General features: G+C 40.2%; 1 protein-coding gene across 1 annotated transcript; it reads right to left on the bottom strand.

Moving 5' to 3' along the window:
• Nucleotides 1-443: 443 nt before the first annotated feature.
• Nucleotides 444-13,085, bottom strand: chpfb (chondroitin polymerizing factor b). Its single transcript, XM_027133639.2, has 4 exons — nt 12,437-13,085; nt 10,942-11,509; nt 6,531-6,713; nt 444-3,912 (listed from the first exon to the last, which is right to left on the bottom strand). Exons 1-4 carry the CDS (start codon nt 12,724-12,726, stop codon nt 2,650-2,652), a joined length of 2,304 nt encoding a protein of 767 aa, XP_026989440.2. The 5' UTR covers nt 12,727-13,085; the 3' UTR covers nt 444-2,649.
• Between the last annotated feature and the right edge of the window lie 3,351 nt (nt 13,086-16,436).

Genomic DNA, 16,436 nt, shown 5'->3' with positions numbered 1-16,436 from the left:
AAACTGTTATCTGCGTACAAAACGACCCCTGTGTCTTTTTCCATTGTCAAACCTTTGATTGTGTGCAATAAAACATCATGTAGCTGCTACTGAAGCTAAAGGTAAAGGAGGGGCTGATGCACTGGGCAGGGGGTTGATAGGGGGTCATCTGAAAAAGTACACTCTTTTAAAGCATTGAACTAAACTGGAGTATTTTGGAAGTTGCTCATTAAGCTGAAGCTTAAGCTTATTAAAAGTACAATACAACTAAGTCAGGACACAAGTGGACAGCTGAGGGTTAAAACTCTTGCTCAAGGACACAACAATGGCAGCTTGGTGGTGCTGGGATTTGAACTCCAAACCTCCTGTAGCTTAAAGTCTTAACTGCTGAGCCACTGTACCCTTAACTGGATAGACATATTTGTAAAGAAACGTCGCTGAGGTACACAACTGGACCTTATAAATAAAAGAAGAAGAAGCCTTTATTATTGCCATACATACATTACAGCACAGTGACAGACTTTTCTTCACATCTTCCAGCTTTGGAGGTGCAGGAGAAGCTATGATTCAACACAGAAGGCTTTAAGGGCCTTGCTCAAAAGCCCAGCTGGTGCAGCTTCACAATGCCTTAACCACTAGATAGGTTTGTTCTTCTTTGTTCACATTATCGTCTTCGTTCACACACTTCATCACATATTGTTGGGAACACTGCTCAGTTACAATACATACCTTCTAGGTTTGCTTGTACCGAGTCCTCAAATATCAATAAATGCCAGTGTCCCCATTTTTCTACAGAGTACAGTGACTGAAGATGAGTAAAGTTATTTGATGTAAAATTTTAAGTCTCTCCTAAAAAAAAAATCTGTTCTTTGTTACATTACAGAAACAAAAACAATGATTATGTGAACAAATTCTGCATGATAGGAAGTACAAAGTGGGTAGTGGGAAGTTTTAACTTGCAAATTTTGAGCTCGGTGGAAAAAGACAGCTAAAAATAGTAACCAAGACTTAACCATGGTGTATGAACTTAAATGTTGGGCGTACAGTTTATTGTTATGATAAACAGTAAATCCACTCGTGTTCTTGTACAGTGACCTAAAGTACATCCTTCTATAAAATCATTTAGTAAGTAGATGACCAGCAAATGTGAGCAAGAATATAAACTCAGGACACCTTCCCAAATTACTCGAAGTTGTTGGGCATCTTCATTGGTTTCTCCGAGTTAGAGGGTGAAAATGCGTTCATGACCAAAAGGGAACTTGGAAGTTCCCAGTAGGAAAGGTTTCCCCAGTACAGTACTCTGATTAATAATCCCTACTCTATGTTCTTTCCGAGTTGTGATCCTGTGATGCCATTTCAACATGCCGGTGCTCACAGTGAAGAGTAAGAGAAAAAAAAAAGTGTGTAATTTAAGGATTTTTAAGCAGCCTTTTGGTTTTTTGTTTACATTTGAAATCATTATATACTGGATTAAAACTTAGATTTTTCTTTCATTCCATTACGGACACCATTACACACTTTTCACAAACAGTTTAAAAATAAATGAAGTACCAACTAAACAGCTCTTTAATTCCAGTTTCTGTAGACAGCTTACAGTGTGTTCACTGATAAACATGGTCTAATGAGAGACGTAAAAGGTTTGGATTTGGAAAATTGCCATCTGCATCAACAGCCTATAACCTCCTGACAGGAATGTGCCATATTATTTACATGAGATTTAGCTTTATTCTGCCATTGCAGCATTTTTAATGTTTGTAAATCTGTATTGTACAAACATTTGGTCTCATATTTTGAAATTATTTGTCATTATTCAAGTCAGTCGGCAACCCCAGAACGTTCAGTGTGCATCAGCAGGTCCACCCTTCCTTAACAGCTAGAGCAGCTACATGCTATATATATTAATATAAAGGTATTCAAATATATACTACACTGCATATTATAAATAATAATTATGGTAATCTCATTCAACAAGTTATTGGTACCACAGAGGGCAATGTCAGGCACGCACACACACACACACACACACACACACACACACGCTCTCACACAAACAGCCACAGAGGCACGCACACACAGGCGCGCACAAAAACACGCACACACTGCATTTGTGTTGCTTATATCCTCAAGTGTTAGAACTTGGGCAAATGCAACACCACAGTACAGCACTCACACTTTTTCCAGATTCTTTACAAGTCATGAAATACACTGTACTATAATGAAAGGCAGAGCTGGCCCTTGGCCCCGACAAACATAGCAAGCATGAAAATGAATGAGAGACAAAAATACATTTCAAACACACACAGGCATTTTTGGAGATGCTTGGAACTGGATGGTTTCCACCCATTCTGAGGTCTCTAGTTTCGTTGTAAACAAAAATAGCCGTAACAGTTTCCTCCGCAACACTTATTGCTTCTATCAGGGCCACCACAGAGACGTTCTTCAGTTCAGAACCTCCAGAAGATTTTCACATACTCTGAAAAAGGTTCCTTGAAATGCAGCATTTTATTCTGCCCATTGCTGGGTTTTGGAGTGGTGGCTTATTTAGAGGATGCTTACTGTAGCACCTCGTTGTTTGCATGTTCTTTTGAATGATGTGTCGAAACCTCGCAGGACAGAACATGCTAGCCGGTCGCCAGTCTCTGATTCCTGCAACGAGACTCATAAAAGAGCTCAGGTGCTGTTGCCTTGTTCTTGTTCAAACATGAGCATGGCGAGCTGGGATCGGGAGCCGATGCTTTCACGTTTGCTCTGGAGGCAACGGTGGAAGGTGTCCTCGCTCAACCGCGCATCGCATGTGTGATTTCGGTACTCCTGACGAAGCGCAGGCTCAACGGCACGGAACACATGCAGGCCTGAATAGCGCACAAACACGTCATAGGTATCCAGGCTCTCCAGCAGCTCCTCATCCTCATGTGTGTCTGCTTCCATGTGTGCCCGAGCAGACATGTAGTCACCGTTGTAAAAGCATGCCTCTTCAAAAGAAAAGCGATCAAAGTGGCCTGCTTCACGTACTAAATCTGAAGCCGTGGGCAGGGCCTGATCAGGATACGCCACTGTTGGGTTGAAGGCTTGAAAATGGATGGGGAAGAAAACTTGCCAGCCGCTTATAGCGTTCATGCGGCAACGATTCAAGAATTCAGAGTTCAGGGCCGTATCAGCAGTAGCTAGCAAAAGCAAAGTGTCTGCCGGATGCTTTCTCGATACCACATCCAGTACACGCAGAAGACCCGGGTTCTCAGTCTTTACACTGATCCATGGCACTTTGACATTAGGAAAGCGCCGTTCCATTGCAGCCACTTTAGCCTTGACCTCTGCAAAAACATCATCAGTGCCCACTTTCTGTGCCTCTGCAGGCTCGTAGAGGAAGAGGAAGCTGAGTATTGCATTCTCAGCTGGCTCAAACAAACTTGAAGCACAGTGATCCAGAAACTGGACTGCTGTACTGCGGTCTGCACTAGTTAGTGGAAGTAAAATATGAACTCGTGTGGCCTCGGTCACATACGGCATAGGAATAATCTCAACCCGGCTTAGCGGGCGGAGCAAATGGACGCGTCGTGACACCAGTTGCCCCGAGCCTGATTCGGTCTCAGCCCAGAGCTGAAGGTCAAGTGTGTATTCCATGCCGCGGGTTGGATCAAAGCGACGGTATCCATTAACTAACTGTGGGGCGCTCAGTTGCAGCACAGGTGAGTATTTCTTATTCAGCTCAGCCACAGCAACCTTAATCACGTCATCCACGTCTGTGCGATCAGCACCGGTTAGCTGGCACTTGGGCGAGCCATCAGCACAGGAGAACAGCTGCTCTTCAGTGAAATAATCCCAGCGCAGCACCTCAAACCGACTTTTGGGCTCGAAGGGAGGCGGGACCCCTACAGGCCATGCTGTGCTCCGGTTGCCATCCACAGCCAAGTGGCTGATGTTCTTTATCTCTGCCTGCAGCAAATACAAAATAAAGCACTACGATCAACATGAGAGTAACAATAACATTACTGATGTTTGTTTAGAGTCAGTCAGTCATGTATATTTCTTTTGGAGTGCGTCACATAATCGTGATGTTGAAACAAGGTTACTGAGAAATGTAGGACTGCCAGTAAAAATATCGTGTTTCAACAGCTGCATAGTGTTTTCTTTGTCTTTTCTGTCCATTGAAACTGCAGCACCCTGTACCAGTACATGTAGCTTCCTGGGAAAACCCAATAGAACATCTAATATAGTAGATTCCTGCAGAATCCCTTATAAGAATGAAAAGTAAATAAAAACATTTACAAGTCCATTTGGTGAAAAATATTTCTGCTTTCCTAAAGTTAAAAATTAAACAAAAATGAATGGAACACTATCACATTATAACAGGACTGGGAAACATGAAGGCCAGTCAACAGCATCTTTGCCTTGTCATCGAGGAACCCAGGACCCACTGCATCAGAGGCTCTGAGGATTTCATCCTGGTACCTAACAGCAGGAAGGGTACTGATTTGTACTACCAAACAGTTCATGGTGGATGATGTTGCATGCAGCATAATGTCCCCCATGACATATTCACACATTTTACTTCTACATGTACTCAGTGTGAACCTTCTGTCATCCGTGAAGAAAACAGAGAGCCAAGGGTGGACCTGGCATTTCTGGTGTTCAACTGGCAAATGCCAATCAGTTTGCACAGTGTTGGGCTGTGAGCACAGGTCCCGCAAGAGGAGGTCAGGTTCTCATGCCCCCCTCAAAAAAAAAATCCCAGAAGCCTGCTGGAGGTCAATTTGTAGGGCTCTGGCAGTGCTCCAACTGTTCTTCCTTGCACAGAGAAGGACATACTGGTCCTGCTGCTGGGTTGTTGCCCTTTTACGGCTCTGTCCAGCTCTCCCTGTTTAATGGCCCATCTCCTGGTATCTCTTCCATGCTCTTTAAACTGGGCTGGGAAACACACCAAACCACCTTGCAATGGAACATATGGTTGTACCAACTTTGAGGAGCTGGTCTACCTGTGCAACCTGATTGGGTGGCAGGTACTGCCTCATGTTACAAGTAGTGATAAGGACCCTAACAAAACCTGAGACAAATCACTCAGTAAGGAATGATAAAGAGAGCTATTGTCTGTGGCCATCAACTGCAAAACAATTCCCTTTTTGGGGGTTGTCTTGCTGTTGCTATTCCAATGCAGCGGTTTTCACTTTCATTTGCACCAATAACTGGACAGACAGAATTCCCTTCAGTTTAATTCACATGGCATAATATTGTGATGATTAACTGTTTCCTTATTTTTTTGAGAAGTGTAGAAATCCCACCAGGATCTATTAGGAAATAATATTAGCTTTCATTTCTTAAGGTTTACATCTATACATGTTAAACACAATGGCACATTTGGTGGCCTCCATCTTTGGATGTAAAAAAAATACTAACAAAACAGAAATTAAACAAAAAATGAACTTGCATATTCCTTCTCCTTTCTGTCTCCTCTAAAATAAATAAATAAATAAATAAATAAATAAATAAAAGGTAAAATGCTGTCATTTGGGTTAAGATCTGGTGATTGATTTGGCCAGTCTAAAACGTTTCACTTTTTCCCCCAAATGAAGTGCTGTGTTGTATTGGAAGGGTGTTTTTGGTCACTGATGTAAATCTTAAGAAATGGGATGTGGTAGCCTAGTGGTTAAGGTGTTGGGCTACCAATCGGAAGGTTGTGAGTTCGATTCCTACGTCCACCAATCTGCCACTGCTGGGCCCCTGAGCAAGGCCCTTAACCCACAATTGCTCAGCTGTATAAAATGTAAGTCGCTCTGGATAAGGGCGTCTGCCAAATGCTGTAAATGTATATATGATTGGATGCATCTCTCTGTAAATTGACAGAAAATGCTTCTGGAGAATATTGAATTCATTCTGCTCTTCCTATCATTAGTGATCCTGCTCCAGAAAGCATCCACGCATGAACAATTAGCTTTTTGGATCATAAACAGACCTTTTCTTCCTCCATGCTTTGTATTTCTTTGCAAATTCTCATCTGGCCTTCTGACTCTTACTGCTTATGAGGGAATTGCATCTTGTTGTATGGCCTCTATATTTCTGTTGTCAACGTTTAGATTGTGATACCTTCACCCCTGCCCTGTGAAGGTTCGTGATGATGTCACTAACAGTTGTTTTTGGGATTTTCCTTCACGGTTCTCACAGTGTTTATCATTAACTGCTGTTTTCCTTGGCCAACCTGTTTGAGGCCTGGTTGTTAGTACACCAGTGGTTTCTTTCTTTTTCAGGACATTCCAAATTGCTATACTGGCATTGCACATTGTTTGTACAATGGCTCTTATACATTCTCCACTCTTTTCTAAGCTTTGATATGGTTTGTTTTTCTCCCATAGACAGGTCTCTGGTGTTTAAATATGGTTCATAATAACATGAAAAAATATGATCCAGAGCTATATAAGGTCTGAATCTCAAATATAGGACCAAATAAACTATTGATAGCAGTTCAATCACATAGCAACTATAATCCAAATGGAACAAGAAGAAAACAAATGATCTGGTAAAGGATCCAGTTATTACTGAGAGAAATTGGAGACTTTCACCTGAAGTTTCTTGATCTCTTCATAGGTTTTCTGTAGCTCTCTCTCTGTGAAGTATCTGTGTAGGTGATACATCTGCTCTGGGCTGCTCACTGGGTGAACCGAGAGCGCCTCCTGGAATTCTGGGCTTTCATCTCCACTCAGGTCCATGTTGTTTTTCATCTCAAAATAATTATAATGAAGACCCTGTGAGACAGAAAAACAAAAACAATGTCCAGATATGGCATGCAGTCCAATAACAAGTAGCTCTTACGCATTAAGCTGCATCTTTCATATACTCCAAATTACAGTTCATCATAACTAAAAAGAACAAGACCCTGCCAAGCGTCCGCACAACCCTTGCTGACAGTAGTAATGCCGTTTTAAAGAGCTCAACCTAATTACACTAATTAACTTAACGACTCTCAGCAAGGGTCTCGGAAAGGAAGTCCTTTCACTTCTGGCTTGCTCGCGTCAAAGACTAAGCATTCGTTTTTGCTAATCCTACTGCCACTGAGCGAAGAAGTGCCAGGATCCAAACTTTATGTGCAACGGAACACAAAAACTATAATAGCGGACTATGCTTGTGTTATATGTCTGTCTAGGGATAAATGAAGTTGGAGTGTTTGGAGCCTCAAGTAGTTTTGCTTGCTGAGAAGTGGTGATTTTGTATTGGCTCGAGTTTTGCTGCATTGTCAGTCATCTCCCTGACAAGTCAGACTGAGTTACAATGTTAAACCACCATGGATAATTCAAACCTATTGCAAAGCCTGAATGACACTTGCTTTTAAAAATACATATATGGCTATGGGATGTATGAGAGTATCACTTCCACAGAATTTAACTCAATGTGTGTCTGTGCTGTGCAGGAACAAGCAAAAGTAAAGTTTCTGAAGTAGATATGGCTCGAATTTGTACTCACATTCAGTTTCATGCTTCAAAACTCAATGGACGCAAAGAATAATTGGAAACTATCACAAGACTATAAGGGAAACATGTCAAATATTCTGCAATGGATAGCTAATGATCTGATCTGAATCCAACTGAACATGCATCACTTGCTAAAGGTAAAACTATAAGCAGAGAAAAAAGAATCATCTGCAGTGTTTATTTACTTTCATACCATCTCCTATATGTATTTTTGCGTCTGGTACCACGGGGCACTTCCTTGTCCACATGACCGCTTTCACATTACTAATTTTTCATGCAACTGTGCTCAGACTAAACTGCCAGTGTGAAAGCCGGCTCAGTCATTAATTGCAAAGGATTCAAACAAGTATTAATAATGCAAATTTCATTTCTGATATAGCTTTTCCTGTAAATACCTTCACATTAAAACAGAAAGTCTGCAGTGTTTATTTACTTTCAAACAGCACTGTTGCGATAGTCAGCAACAAGAACCTTGTCAATGTCCAATTTTTTACAGACCCGACTATGTACAGTATATAAACCTCTCTGATCAGTAATTGTCTCACTGTCCTGTTGTTTAAAAATGTGTTGTAGATGAATTTTAAGACGTAATACAATCATTATTTTCATTTTTAAAAAAAACAAGGTATTTCAAAATATCTGATCAGATGAAACTTGCTATGGCTGCCCCAGGCTCTTTAAAACAAAAACAAATGATGTTTTTTGTGCAAAAGAGATCCCTTCTCTATCTGATGGATCTGGAGCATTTTGGCAAGGAAGAAGGAAATAAATCGAGAAATTTGAAGGCTCGTAAAATCAAAAGACAGTGTTGTATTACGAGCAACAGGTGCTTTAATATAGTGTTAGTTATGGCATGTGCACTCTTGTCCAAACAGGATACTTATTTGTTTTTTCACCTGAATTTCATCAGACATAAAAAAAGGTGCCATGTGTGTCTCCTTACATCTATACATTTATATTTGTAAACGTAATAAAAAAGTAAAAGCTAAAAGTCCACTAAAGACATTCAATTCAATTTATTAGTATAGCACTTTTAACAACTGACCAAAACACAAAGCTGGACAATGCAATGGCAGTTCATAGTCTCCAAGTCGTGTGATAGGCTACACAGTGATCTCATGGGTCACAGGTTGTCCACATTCGCCATGCATTAGGTTTGTGCAATATATAATGTTCCCTGTTCCTGATTCATCATAACCAACAAAATCAAGGTAGACAATTAAATCCTCCAGAAAAATGTAAGTGGTCAAAAAGGTCATAGTAGAGTGGGGTGGAGGGGTGGGTGGAGTAATACTTCCAGCACCAGGTACTGCTTGTAGGCAGTAAAACTTATGAAACCTAAATGGCAGATTTTGCTGTTCTCCAGTAAACCAAGAAATCATTTTCAGTATAATCATTTTAACTGGAGTCTAAATTTCAATCAAACATATCATATCACCTCCATTTACATTGACAGAAAGTAAGTACACCCTAGGAGGCCAGACTAATGTATGTGACATGGGGAGAATCCTGATACCTTCCTGGGAGTCTCAGTTACTGTAAATGTTCAAAACATGTCCAAAATTAATTTGGAGATTGTCTTATTTTATTACGGAGAAAAATAGTCCACTTGTGTGTTATTTTGTTACAACTCATATTAGCATGCACCCATTTTAAATTGCAGCACTAAACGTTTTCAGGACTTGTAACATAATATGCCGAGAGTCACAATGAAGCACACGGCAGTGCAAAATCGCAGAAACATGAAAATGGTTATATATCACACACGTATTAAGCCTGTGAACTACATATAAATCACAAAATCAAGACAAATTAATCATTTGAATGGTCATGGGAAGTAAGAAACCTGTAAAAATATGTTGTTGCCTGACATGGAATAATGGGCTAAATGCCCCCCATCAGTGGAAACACTCATAAACCCAATATGGTGCAGTTTACGCTATTTGGCAATTGGAAAATCAGATAAAACAGCATGCAGCATACATTTCTCAACGCATCTTCTGCGAGACTGTGCTGAGTTTTACAAATTTGACTATGACTGCTTCCTTGCAAGTGCATCTGCATCAGAAATAGGGACTTTGGCCCTGAAATACGATTAGCGTTCAAAATTCTAATCCAACATTGCACTTCGCTGTACTGCATCTCAATCCTAAACAAGCCACCTTCTCATCGGAGTCAAACACTCCTGGGAATTGTGGTTTCCTGCTGACACACGAGAGCCGAGGTTGAAAAATGAGGGCACTTGTGGCCAGCATAAACCTGGACCTCTCAGGGGAATTAGGCAACATGAACAGTTTGCTTTATCTACACTGGTCTGCATTTGGAGCTGGCCAGGATGATCCATGCCAGGTTAGAATCTGTCAAACTCTCCTGCATATAAATCTCTACGCTAATGCAGATGCTATTTTATACACAACTTAACTGCGCCTCACGAGGAGAATCATCAGTAGCAAGTCCAGCTTCTATTGAAGAGGCGGTATATAAAGTATACTCTCTTGTTTGAAAAGTCATGAAGGAACAACTTGGAAAGCCACAAAATTAGAAAATATGTGAGGACGAGAATATACTGTAGCTGCATGAAAGGGTAGAAAAAAGGGAGCCATTAAAATTATGAGTCATAATTGTATGTTGGTCTGCAGAAATAAAAAAACCTTCACATGGTCAAAATGTGACATTTTCTAATAAAAATCATTTCTTATTCCTCAACTGAAATAAGTAACTTTATAAAGTTATTCTTAACTGAAATAATAATCTAATGCACATATTTCAAACAACACAGTCCAAACACACAGAAATACACAAAAATGATCACACTACTACTTCTACATTTATAACCTAATCCAGTTATGAAGACACCGATACTGTCAAACTGGAAAAAAAGTCAAAGTTTAAAATGGGAAATAAGTTCCCTTTCATTATCAGCATCATCTACTGTACATGTCTCATCATCTGAGGTAAAAATCTGAGACTGATTTATGCTCCTGCTAACATCAGTATAGAAATAAGCGCTGAGTAATTTAGTTCTGTTCTGTAGCCAAAATGTCTTTTATCAGATCAGTTAGACATTTTTACACCGTTTTTCACGGAGTATTCTTTTCTGTGCATGATTAATAATCTGATAACACATGAACATTGTTTCTGAACTGAACCGAATAGTCTTATGTCTATTTCTCTACAGTGCATAGGCTACCTATCCCAAGAGCTTGAACAAATTGGGAGAAGTTTTACAATATTAACTACCAAGATCGTAGACATAGTTATACAGACTGAGTGCATTTACAGTTTCCGGATCCTTACCAAAAAGGATGTGAGCAGGCAGAGAGCCAGGGCAAGGATTGAAATTCAGTAATCTAAATAAAATCATTTGCATTTCATTTTGGACAATGCATATATTTATGTATCCTTAAAGTAGGAGTCTCAAATAAAAACTACATTTCTGTCATTTTCATGGTTTTCGCAGACCACCAATCAATTATCTTTTTTTTTTACAATAGATCTGTCTTACCTCATGCTCCTTCACACAACTAACGCCAGCATAATCAACAATGCAGCGCCCCAGCCACTCGTCAGGCCGGACACTAACGATGTCAGTCCGGCAATGCTCTAAGAAGGGCTTAAGCTTCAGCAATAAGGCCCTGGACAGGAGGAAACCTGAGCCTCCATGACAGTACCTTCCCTGGGCTTCACCTCCAATGAACTCCCCTGGGTGGCCCATGTACAACTGGAGGTCCATGCTCAAGTGGCCCACCAGCATCTTTAGTCTGTCCGGCTGGATGTAAGTGTCATCTTGAAGTATGTAGAACCAGTCATAATCTGCTACATGGTGCTCCAGGAGATACTGCACTGTTTGTACCATGTTGGGCACAGGATGCTCATGACCGTGGGCCACCACAAACATCCCATGAGGGACTTTGCGATTGTGAGAGCTGGTGAAAAAGATAAGGCGGCCATCCAGATGGTGATTAAGGGTCCTGTTCACTGCCACAGCTAATGTGTTCAAGTTGGTTTTGGAGGTCATGACTGCTACGAAGAGACGCTCATGAATGCCCAGCTCCGTGCTGACATATTTAGCTCTAAAGGGGAAAAGAAAGAGAGTACAATAAAATGTACATCTTGTTTCTACTTATTATCTAAATCGTTTCCTCACACTAAGCCAAAAAAAAAAAGGTTTAAAAATTTAGGACAATTTGATCTTAAACGGTTTCTCAGTTGGATTACGTTTCTTCCCCAGATCTTCTCTGGGGTGCATTTAGAGCTCTTTATTCACAATTAATTAAAATGATAAATATTAGCACCCTAATCATAGCACCATAGGATGTCTGGACTAAAAGGAGAACTAATCAAGCATATCCTCTGTCTGAAATGTGACCAGCAGGAAGTGGACCAAAAACTTAGTTTACAACAGGATGCTGAGCTCCTTTTAATAACAGGAGCTGGGGCAGACATCAAAAGCGTTAGATCAAATGTCTTTAATCACAGCAGTGTGGAAACCCTAGGGATTGTTGATGCTTATACAAAACAATATGCCATGTCAAGCGCCTCTAAAGACTTCATGAACTGTGTGGAATAAGAGAAGCACAGATGTGGCCTTTAGACTGTGGCACACGGGCGTGGACGCTCCAAAAGAGTCATTTGCATTTAGACTCAGCTTAGTGATTCTTCTGAACTACTGAAATTTCCATTAGTTTTTAATCCAAAAATATTACGTATATAAAAAAAAAAGTGTTGAGTCCTTTAGCAAAGAGCTAAAACAAAAAACAAACAAAACCAAAAAATAAAAATGAAAAACAAGGCTATTGCTTATTCATAAAGATATTTATATTTCTATCTATAACTAATACTCCAGTGCAATCACAGTGTAATTGTATTAAACAGCGCAGTGAATAACAGCGTCGAGGAGAGTCGATTCGCCTGGGTGGTGTTTAAAGAGTCGTTCGTGAAGAATCGATTGACTCGCGAATCCTCCATGACACAACTCCAGAAACAAGGCTTAAGCTTACCTGAAAACTTTCTTCGGTGGACCTTGTTGGTTGGGCTTGTTGTATGGCACAATCTTTGGCTGAAAGTCATCCTCCTCGGCGTTGCCCGTTGCTATCGAGCTCGGCTTGCGCGCGCCCTTCGCCCCTCCTGGCGGAGCCACCGGTGCCTCCTCAGTCACACCGACGGCTCCGTAACCGCAGCTCTCATCCACCCATGTGACGCTGAGCAGACTGAGAGTGAAGCCCAGAGAGATGCCTACCACCACCGGGCCGATCGGCCTCGCCAGAGAGATAAGCGTCGCAATCCGCATTGCTGATGAACCGCAGCCTGGCCTGTCTTTCTATCGTCCGATACTGACACGGACAGCGAACTGCTCTCGGAGGAGAGAAAGCGGCTCGATACAAAGCCTCTTTTCTGAACGCTTCGAGGACAAGACGACGTCTCCGCTTGTTTAGTGACGTGTCACCGACCGGAGCTCCGCCTTCTAGCTGACGTCATCCGACACACGCTGCCGGCTGCCGGAGGCGCGGACTGTTTTGGAGCAGCACCATCTGCACCAGGCTGATGTTAACCTGTGTTTAACACGATTAGTGATTTTAGAGAAGCAATTTGTCGGAAAGAAAAATGCCTGGAAAGCACCTGGAAACGTGGACGTGGTCTAAACCGGACTTTCTTTTTTTTTTAGTTTGATTGTCTGTATTTTAAATTCAGTTCAGTTTATATGTATAGTCCTTTTAACAAAGGACATTTACAGAAATATATAAATTAGACTATATCAAAAAGCAACCCAGAGAGGAACCAGACTCAAAAGGAAACGAGTCTGGTTCCTCATCCTTATCTGAGTGACAAAGAATAGTGAGATTATAAATGATTCCCTTCTACAGTCCAATTGTGTAATTTGTGTGAATATGAGTATCAGAGTCGTTTAATTTTCAGTGGAAACTGGAGTGCAAAACTGTTCGTAGTAATTGCAGTTTTAAGTCATCTTTATAGTTTCTAAGTAGCACCATCCACAGTCATGTCATGGACCTTTAGACCGTCCACCTGGCATTTTTTTAATGACTTAAGATAAGATAAAATGAGATGAGATGAGATAAGATCAGAAAATATGAGCTAAGAAGATGAGATGAGGTGAGATAAGAAAATATGAGATAAGATGAGATGAGATAAGAAAATATGAGATAAGATGAGATAAGATAAGAAAATATAAGATGAGATGAGATGAGATTAGATAGAACTTTATTAATCCGGAAGGAAATTATTTAGCCAAATTGCTGCAAATAACAAGAGAAAATATATATAATGAAACAAATTAAATATTCTATATAGAAAAATCTGTAAAATGGTCACACACCTGAAGTGTTTTGGAAATGTATCATACAGGAATTTTGTTTTATTGTTGCCAATAAAGGTTAGACGATGTGGAAATTCAAAAGCCAATATATCAGAATTTGTATGCAGATATTTCATTTAAACGTGATGTTTCAGTGAAAATTGTTGTTGTACTGTGGATGATGAGCTTATATTTAAGAACAATACAAAAAATATTTGAGTATGCTATAAATATAGAAAAAATGTCACATTTTTATGAGAAATGAAACTTTCCTCTTCGGCACTTTCCTCTTTGTCTGCTGGAGCTGTGGCAGAGTTCTGTGTTAGAAGTGATTCAGAGGATTTGTATAAAAAAGGACAACTAAAATCAGCAGTTTTACAGCAGCCCAGTGGGCTCCGCCAGTGTTGAAGGCGTGTAAGGTAGGGCTGAGTTAAACATTTCTATTCTCAGCAAAATCCCTTTGGCTGAATTGACACTCTGTGTGTTTATATAAGTCCAGCTGGCCCCAAATGAACAGTGTAAAAGGATTGGCATTTTGCCCTGTAGGAGTTTATTTAAGCTGGTCCTTCTTCATAACATGCAAGTTTTATTTTTACTATAGTGCTCTAGCAGAAGTGCTCACTGGATATTTCAAATGAAATTAGACAATATACACTGGGAAGAAAGTGTAAATGTCTAAATATCTAAATACACATGTGTCCAAATGTCTGTGGTCACCTGACAATAAAAATTTGCCCACAGAGTTGGGGTCACAAATTTGGAACCACATGATTGTCAGTAAGGCTTTTCTCCACTGTTACATTATGACTTTATCTTCATTGGAATTACGGGACATAGCTCAAACTTGTTCCAGCATGACAATGCCCCTGAGCATGATGCAAGCTTCAAGAAGACATGGTTTGCCAAGGTTGGTCTGTAAACACTCACGTAGCCTGCACAGAAGGCCTGACTTCAACCTTACTGAACACCATTAGGATGAATTGAAGCACGGCTTTGTACAAAAGCCTTCTTGCTTGACCTCACTAATGCTCTTGTGGCTGAATGGGTGCAAATCCCCAGAGTCACTTTCCACAATCCAGTGGAAAGCTTTCCCTAAAGACTTGAGGCTATCTTTACAGAACAGTAGGGACCAATTCTATATTCCTGTCTTTGGAATAAGACCTTTAACATGCATGTATGAGTGTCATGATCAGGTGTCCAGGTACTTTTTGGCAATGTAGTGTACTGTACAATGTATTGTATTTTGCTTTCTCTTGTGTTGAAATGAAATGAAAGACTAGTTTTATGTAGTCAGGTTAATGTCCTGTTATCCAAAATAATGATAAATTATACTATTCAGAAGATAAAGACATGTTAAATAATGAACACTTTCGGAAAAACAAGCAACAGTATATTAATTACTAGTTACCTGTATTAATCAGTGATTTGTATTATGTACAACAAATGTTACCGTATTGTCATAGGTGGGTTGGAACAACTTAGTAATATTTCTGCAAGAAACTTTAAGAAACCTCAGGCCATGTGCTTTCCATCTCCTTAAGTTCATCTTCCCTGTAATTTACTTGTTTTCTCTGCTCTAAAACACCCGGTCAACTAATCAGCTAGTTAGCAGGCACTTCTTGAGTGTGTGTTAGAACAGGGGAAGCACTTAAACATGCAGGACATGGATACCCCTGGAGCATGCAATGAAAGTTTATAGGCACTGGTCATTAAAAGAGGTTTTACCTTAGTCGGTGGGAAGGCTTTGACCCTGTCCTGTAGTAATTAGGAAGTATATTAAAGATAGCTTGCTGGTAGAAGAGATACTGCTATGTATTATTTCCAATATAACACACACACATATACACAAACACATACACTCACACACACACGCACACACACAACACACACACACACACACACACACACACACACACACACACACACACACACACACACACACACACACACACACACACACACTGTGTCTACCTTTAATATTCCCTCTCTATATACAGAAGACTCTCATCTTATTCTCAGTAATCAAATATTTATTCAGTTTTTCAAATAAAACCTGCATTTTGCAGCTCTGACATTTCCACTAAAACCTTGTCTTTACATATCACAGTTTTCAAATGCACATGCAACCTTCCTGCACATTTTCTTTCAGAAATTTTCAGTGTGTGTCACATCTGGTCCCTGTTTCCTCCCCTTGGTAGTGGCTATATTTTAGGAACTGCAAGCCCATTTCAGAGCGGTGATCCCACTGCCAGAGTGAACCCTTCTTCTGTGTTCTTGTTATAAGCATTATTTACAAGATTTATAAAGGGTATTTGTTTCACACATGACAGTGTGAGGTCTTCTGTAGTGTCTCGGGGCTGTGCTACTCATACTCTGTGCAGTGGCGTTTAAAATTTTTCCTTTCTTAAAAGGCTTAACAGGATGCATACAATGGTTGTTAACTAAATAATAAGTGAAATCGGCTGTGGTTAACTCTTTTTACCAGCGGCAATAAAATATAATTTGCACCTGCTTTGTTGTGTCACATAGTCACCATGGTGGAGCATAATGGCTCATATGAAAGTAGACACTTAGGACCTTTAGAGTGAATTTGTAGTTTTTCATAAGAATTTCTGTTTTATGTAGCCATAATATGGTGTTATATTCATAGAGAATAACATTATTCCTAAAATTTGAAGGCGTTATCT

Source organism: Tachysurus fulvidraco, chromosome 5 (genome assembly GCF_022655615.1).
Source record: "Tachysurus fulvidraco isolate hzauxx_2018 chromosome 5, HZAU_PFXX_2.0, whole genome shotgun sequence".
Taxonomy (NCBI): domain Eukaryota; kingdom Metazoa; phylum Chordata; class Actinopteri; order Siluriformes; family Bagridae; genus Tachysurus; species Tachysurus fulvidraco.
This window is presented reverse-complemented; position numbering and strand designations above follow the sequence as displayed.

Coding starts and splice junctions, on each gene's coding strand:
- chpfb (XM_027133639.2), bottom strand. CDS start 12,726: ATGCGGATTGCGACGCTTATCTCTCTGGCGAGGCCGATCGGCCCGGTG. Junction 11,510..12,436: donor CCACCGAAGAAAGTTTTCAG/GTAAGCTTAAGC, acceptor TTTCCCCTTTAG/AGCTAAATATGTCAGCACGG. Junction 3,913..6,530: donor AAGAGATCAAGAAACTTCAG/GTGAAAGTCTCC, acceptor TATTTGCTGCAG/GCAGAGATAAAGAACATCAG.